This window comes from Tilletiopsis washingtonensis, assembly GCF_003144115.1.
Source record: "Tilletiopsis washingtonensis strain MCA 4186 unplaced genomic scaffold FA09scaffold_19, whole genome shotgun sequence".
Lineage (NCBI taxonomy): Eukaryota > Fungi > Basidiomycota > Exobasidiomycetes > Entylomatales > Tilletiopsis > Tilletiopsis washingtonensis.
In genome coordinates, this window is record NW_020312016.1 from 64838 (window position 1) to 71107 (window position 6270).

At 67.1% G+C, this 6270-nt stretch overlaps 2 protein-coding genes across 2 annotated transcripts; one reads left to right on the forward strand and one right to left on the reverse strand.

Moving 5' to 3' along the window:
• Positions 1 to 153: 153 nt before the first annotated feature.
• On the reverse strand, positions 154 to 1715 carry FA09DRAFT_362290 (phosphoglycerate mutase-like protein; the record flags this gene model as incomplete). The annotated part of the gene is made up of 5 exons (XM_025745457.1): positions 154 to 165; positions 212 to 700; positions 828 to 945; positions 1072 to 1561; positions 1691 to 1715. The coding sequence occupies 5 exons, from the start codon at positions 1713 to 1715 to the stop codon at positions 154 to 156; spliced, it is 1134 nt and encodes a 377-aa protein (XP_025596244.1).
• Positions 1716 to 3132: 1417 nt separating this feature from the next.
• FA09DRAFT_362291 (hypothetical protein) lies at positions 3133 to 6232 on the forward strand (the record flags this gene model as incomplete). Its single annotated transcript, XM_025745458.1, has 3 exons — positions 3133 to 3531; positions 4115 to 5338; positions 5800 to 6232. The coding sequence occupies 3 exons, from the start codon at positions 3133 to 3135 to the stop codon at positions 5875 to 5877; spliced, it is 1701 nt and encodes a 566-aa protein (XP_025596245.1). The 3' UTR covers positions 5878 to 6232.
• Between the last annotated feature and the right edge of the window lie 38 nt (positions 6233 to 6270).

Below are 6270 nucleotides of genomic sequence, written 5' to 3' on the forward strand. Positions count from 1 at the left end.
GGGGAGGGGAAGGCGCAACGTACGAGTTTTGCCCCGCTGGAAATGTACGCGTTGAGCCGCCGTGTGGCAGGCGCAAGATACTCGTCGACCCAGGTATGCACCCATTGAGCTCCCGGCTCGCTGCCCTGTTGTCAGAAACAACAAAAGACGCGGTCAGACGGGGTGCTGCCCACAAGGTTTCGCAGGGCGAGAACTCGCGCGCGCAACTCACCTCCCTCCCAGCGGCGGGACAAGCAAAGTTGGGCGCGAGGGTAGTGTTGAAGCCCTCTGCTTCAATCTGCACCTCCAGATGGACCTTCTCGCGCCACGCCGCGCCCCACACGCCCACGAGCCAGCTCGTGGCGCTCTCGACGATGCGGTGTTGGCTGCCTGCGCGCACGAGCATCTTCTGCTGCGGCTGCTGCGCGCCTTCCTTGCCCGCCGCCGAGGAGGAGGAGGAGGAGGAGGGCGGGGCAGTGTCGAGCGCCATCAGCGTGCCATACTCCACAGCGCTCTTGACGCCGCTCTCGACGAGCTGGGCGCGGCCCAGCGGCACGAGCAGTTCGGCGCCCAGCTTGTAGCGCCACGTGTTCAGAAAGGCCAGCGGCCCGCTGAAGCGCGCCGCCGACGACGACGACGACGACGACGACGAGGCAGAGGAGGCGTGGAAGGCGCGCAGTGCCTCGGGTGCAGCGCCCGTGGTCGGGTAGCGCGAGCCGTGCTGTGCCCCCCCGCGCGCGCGAAAAGGAGACGTCAGCTCTCGAGGCGGGCAAGCAAGTTTGCGATCCCAGGCGCGCGCCAGGCCGGAAAGGGGGCCCACAAGCCTCCCCCCCCCCTCCCGAACTTACCCGATGCAGAATGTGTACTTTGGAAACGGCACAGCCCGCGGGGAGGTCGCGATGCTTAGTGTTGTCGACGCCAAAGTCGGACGCTGCGACGTAAGGCGATAGAGGACCCATGTGCTCGCTGTCTCGCCCCCGGGCGCCTGATCAGCTTTGCCCCTCGCCGTTCTCGGGCCTTGAGCAGAGAGAGAGAGAGAGAGAGAGAGAGAGAGAGAGAGAGAGAGAGAGAGAGAGAGAGAGACTAACTCACAATGGCCTAAAGCCCGTCTCCTTGAGCGCGGGCAGGCGCGTCTCGATGGCCGCGCTGCCTCTCGTCGGCGAGCCGCCGGCGTGCGTCTGCGCCAGGCCAGCGGGTGCGCCCGTCTTTGTGATGCCAGCATATCCCACCTGCTGATCCCAATCATACGGCCTTGCCTTACCGTGCCACCTCTCCGTGCCCCAGCTATACATCTTGCCCTTGACGCCCGCGGGCGCAAAGGCCGCGGCAAACGCGCCAATGACGAGCGCCGCGACGAGGAGCAGCAGCATGAGGCGCAGGCGAGCAGAGCGGCGCAGCGCAAGGAGCAAGTCGGCGAGCCACGTGGGCCGCCCGGACTTCTCCAGCGCCGGCATGTCGCGCCGCGGCAGCGCCATCTCGGCGTCGTCGGCGGGCGTGCGCGAGAGAGAGTCGACGAAGCGATCGGTGGCGCGTTCGTCGGCAGCGACGTCGTTGGAGGGGAGAGACGTGATGTGAGCCTTGCCTGAGGCGTCGGTGGTGAGACGATGCAGACTGCCCCCCGTCCCCCGCCCGCGCGTCGCAGCGCAGTGGTCAGCGGAGAGAGGCGCGAGAGATGGGAGGAGAGAGAGGGGCAGGAAAGAGAGAGACGTACATGAGTGCATCAGCCTCTGAGCCATCGCCCTCGGCGTCCGAGTCGAGCGAGTAGCGCCTTGCCATGGCCGCTTGCTCTTGCCGGTTGCGACGCTGTGCGCTGTGCGAAGCGGTGCAGCGCCTGCCTGGTGCGACACACGACGCAGCTGGAAGGCCCACTGTTGGCGCTGCAGAGAGAGCGTGCGGAAGCAGCTGCAGACGCGTTGTGAAGCGAGCCCCCGAGCGAGTGAAGCGAGGCAGAGAGAAAGGAGACGTGAGTCTCAGTGAGGAGAAGGACGTGGGGCAAAGAGAAGCGAGGCTTGGAAGCAGGCCAAGCAGCGCACGAGCCGCGCGAATCACTCGCGCCCCTCGAACTCATCACGCCGCGGCTTCTGCCCCTCAGCGCATCTCATGCCTATTCCCACGCCTCGCGTGCCAGTCACAAAGTAACACTCTACTTCTCGCGCGCCTCGCGCGCCCGCAGCATCAGAAGAGAGGGCAACGAGGCTCGCTGGTGCCGCCGGCATCGGGAAGGGGGGGGGGGGGGGGGGGGGGGGGGGGGGGGGGGGGGGGGGGGGGGGGACACTGAGCACACGAATGTCCTCACGATTCAGGCGCACCCTTTCTCCTCAGCATGCGCTGCCGCCTGCCTGGCGTGGCCATGCTCGGCGCAGCTGCGGCGAAGAGAAAATGTGTTCGATGAGAAGCATGCGCGATGCGACAGGCTGCAGAGACGTGTGTCGCGTAAAGCTGTGCTGGCTGCCCCAATCGGGCAGGTCAATCGAATGCCTCGACGCACATGTCGTCCCGAGTGGGCCCCATGCACCTTGCGCCCCTTCTCGAGCCTCGCTGTCGGGTTGCGCCTGCCCGAATGGCAACTGACACAGCAGCGCGGTTGCGGGTAGGCAGCACCTGGCTCCCAGCGCAGCCGGCAGGGAAAGGCGTGTTTACCCCCATCGTGCTCGTGTGCGACGCAGCCTAAGCTGCATTGCTGTCGGCATGCCCCCAGGTCAGACGCTGGAGTTTGGGGGAGCAGCAAGCATGAAAGACGAGTCCGCCCTGCCTTGACGCTGCTGTCCAAGCCGGCCGAAGGCACAGCATCCAGCGAGGCGGGGGCATGGGTCCACGAGAGGCCTCACTCCCTCGCCTTTTTCTTTCCTTCTCGCTCTCTCTCTCTCTCCTCCATCAACCCCCATTCTCCTCTACGCAGTCAGCGCACCCTCCTTCTTTGCCCCGCCCTCCGTGCCGCCTTCACCACCCCCAACCACACACACACACCCGGTCTCTCGTGCCCCCGCTCTCCTTTGCTCCATCTAGTTCGCTGTCACACCTGAGGGCACAGTCATGGCCGTTCACACTCCTCTCATCTCCCTCCCCACGTCCGCCATTCTCGCCTCCGGTCCACGTTCCACTTCCTCGCGCTCGCCGTCGCGCACGCGCACCGCCTCCCTTGGCCATGCGCATATGCCGCGGCGTCGTACTCGGCTGCGCAGCCTGCTCCTCTGCTCCCGGCCTGCCGATGTCGAGTGCCAAGGCGACACCGACCTCGTGGCCAGCTTCGCCGCGCACGCAGCAGCGGCACGCCGCAGTGCGCTGCTGCGCGAACAGGCCGGCGTCTGCTTCGATGCGCCTCCGCCTCCGCCGGCCGTCAGCGTGCCTCTTCTGCCGCCTTCGCGTGCGTCGGCTGCGGCGCAGAAGCAGGAGCAGCAGCAGGAGCCGCGCAAGCAGCGCAGCAGCAACACCAGGCGCTTTGCGCGCCGCAAGTCGGAGCAAGGTAGCAGTGTGCGCATCGGCGAGCATGCGCCTGCGATGCGCGCGCGGCAGCCCGAGAACGACGTCGACGTCGACGTCGAGGCTGATGCTGTGAGTTTGTTGCCTCTGTGTTGCTTTTCGTGCCTCGCCCCCTTTCCCCCCCCCCCCCCCCCCCCCCCCCCCCCCCCCCCCCGCGCAAACGTCGTGTGACGTGCCCATCTGCCGATGCTGATACGGCGTGCCTTGAATCCGATAACCGCAGACATCTGCATCGCCTTCTCGCTGCCTTGCATGCGACATCTCCGGCTCAGCGCTCTCCAACAGCGCCGAGTGCGGGAGCGGCAACGGTCCTCTTCACCAACTCCCACGCCAGTCCTCCACGCCGCAAGTGCCGCTCTCGATGCCGGGCAGCAGCACGCCTCGAGCCTCCTGCCTCTCCCTTCGGCGCCTCGCCACCGCCGATCTCGACGATCTGCCCGCCATTCCTTCACTCCCCACTCTCGCCTCCGTCTCCGCTTCTGCCGATGGCGCTGCGGCTTCTTCTTCGCAGCTGCACTCGCAAGGCAGCCGCAGCAGCCACGCCACTCTCCCTGCTGCCTTCTCTCGCACTGCCGCAGGAGCAGGAGGCACGGCGAGGCAGTCGCCTGCGCGTCGGCGCAAACGCGCTGGAGGCTACTTCGACGCAGCCACGCAGAGGAGCGCTGCGCCTGGCGAGACGGTGGCGTTTGCAGGGGAGCGCTTCGAGGGCGACGTCGAGAAGGACGACGCTGCGAGACTGCCGGTGCCTTGCGGCTTCGAGCTTCAGCAGCTGCTGCAAGGCACTCGACGCGGGCCTGACTCGGACTCGTACCGCCTTGCCCTGCGCGCTGCCTCTTCGACATCGACATCGACGATGGTGCACCTCCCCGAGTCGCAGCAGCAGAAGCTTGCTGCCTTTGCCGTCGTCGCCGCCGCCGAAGCCGCTGCCATCGTCGCCGCCGATGCACAGCGCCTCCAGGCGCGTCGCACACTCGCGGCGCCTCTTCCTCCCACACGCGGCAGTTCGCGTCTGCTCTCCTCCGATGCTCTGCCTTCGTCTTCGTCGTGCAAGCAACAGCGTCTGAGCGTGCTCTCCACCCACAGTGCACTCAGCAGCTCGACGTGCCACAGCGGCCTCAGCGGCGACGAAAGCAACATGGACGACGTACTGATGCATTTCCCAAGTCTGCTGCCCATTACTATCCCCCTCGACGATCTGCCCGCCGCTCAACTCGAGGCGCTACTGCGACGCCAGACCAGCGGCGAGACGCTCGTCGCTGCTTCGCTGTACTCGCAAGACTCGGCACCTTCGCCGAGCACGCCTCGCGAGGGCTGCGCAGCGACGGCGACGTACGAGCTCGCTGCCATCTCCTTTGCTTCCGTCTCCTCCAACGACGAGCTCGACGCGCCAGACGAGACAGATGACAATTCGGCGTACTCGCAACTCGACTGCTCTTACTCGCACGAGCACGAGGGCGAAGCGAGCAGCGCGAGCAAGACGCCGCAGCGACCTTTTCTTTTCTCCCGCCCTTCGCTCGACGGCCTCGGGCTTCACACGACTGCTTCCGTCTGCACCACGAGCGCCGGCGCTGCGCCGCTGGGCATGGCCAACGAGAAGGACAGCATGTCGTGCTCGGCCAGTCGGGAAGCTGCGCTGTCTGCACTCTGCGGCGGCGCGAGCACGGCCTCTTCGACGGCGTCCAAGCAGCAGGAGGAGGAGGAGAAGTCGGAACCGACGGCACGTCTCTCGATTGACGAACGCCTGGTGGCGCAGATGGAGCAGCCGCATTGGCGCTCTAGCGTCGTGCAGCGCTTTCATGAGCATGTCGCACTCACTGTCGCCTCGCTCGGCGCAGGCGAGAGCAGGATGCTCGGCGCAACGACGGCATCAGCGGCGCCGGTGCGCATGCGGCATCCTGCCATTGAGCGTGCCTCGAGCGCCAAAATCGGCGCAGGCCACGGGCGCAGTCTGGCTCCCTCCTCCTCGCCGTGCACCTCTTCTCTCCAGCCTTCGACGTCGCCTGTATGCGCCTCACTCGAGACATCGCAACATGCGATACCTCGCATCGTCACTGCCTTTGTCCCAAGCAGCGCACCTCTTGCGCATCTCTCCTCCGTCCGACGCTCCTCTCGTCCCACACCCACTTTGTCCTCTCGCTCGCCTTGGCGTTCAACGACGCGACCTACAACGCCGCTGAGCCCGAGCTCGAGCTCGAGCTCGCAGACGCACGCCAATCTCCCGACTTCGCCGCCGCCGAGTGGACCGCTGCCCGCGCTGCCTCGCCTCTCCCCCGCCAAGATGCGCTCCCGACGTCCGTCGACGGCAGACGTACCCGCGCTGCCTGACGTCTCTCGCAAAAGCGGCTGGCAGACTCCTCCTCCTCCCCCAACGACGACGACGACGACGGCGACGGCGACGCACGTGTCTCGTTCCTCTAGCTCCCTCTGCCTGCGTGCTGCCCATTCTCGCAGTCGTTGCTCCTCCTCCTCCTCCAGCAGCGCGCCTGCTCAAGCGCCGCAGCTGCCCACGTGCACGCCTGCCTTTGCCGTTGCAGCCGCACGCCTCGTGCGCGCAGACGGCCTCGGGCCGCTCTCCTCGTCCGCACACGCGCGGCTGTACGAGTGCCGCACTGCCACTTCCTCCGGCCACATCGACGGCGCAGGTGGGGGCAGCGCTTGGAGTGCAGCAGCGGCGGCGGCGGCGGCGGCGACACGGCCGATGCAGCAGCTGCTGCCACTCGACTCGGGCGCAGCGCCGGGCGCCGAGAGGTGGTTCGAGAGCGCGGGCATTGCGTTCTGAAGCGCACACTCTTGCCCCATCGGCTGGGGGGG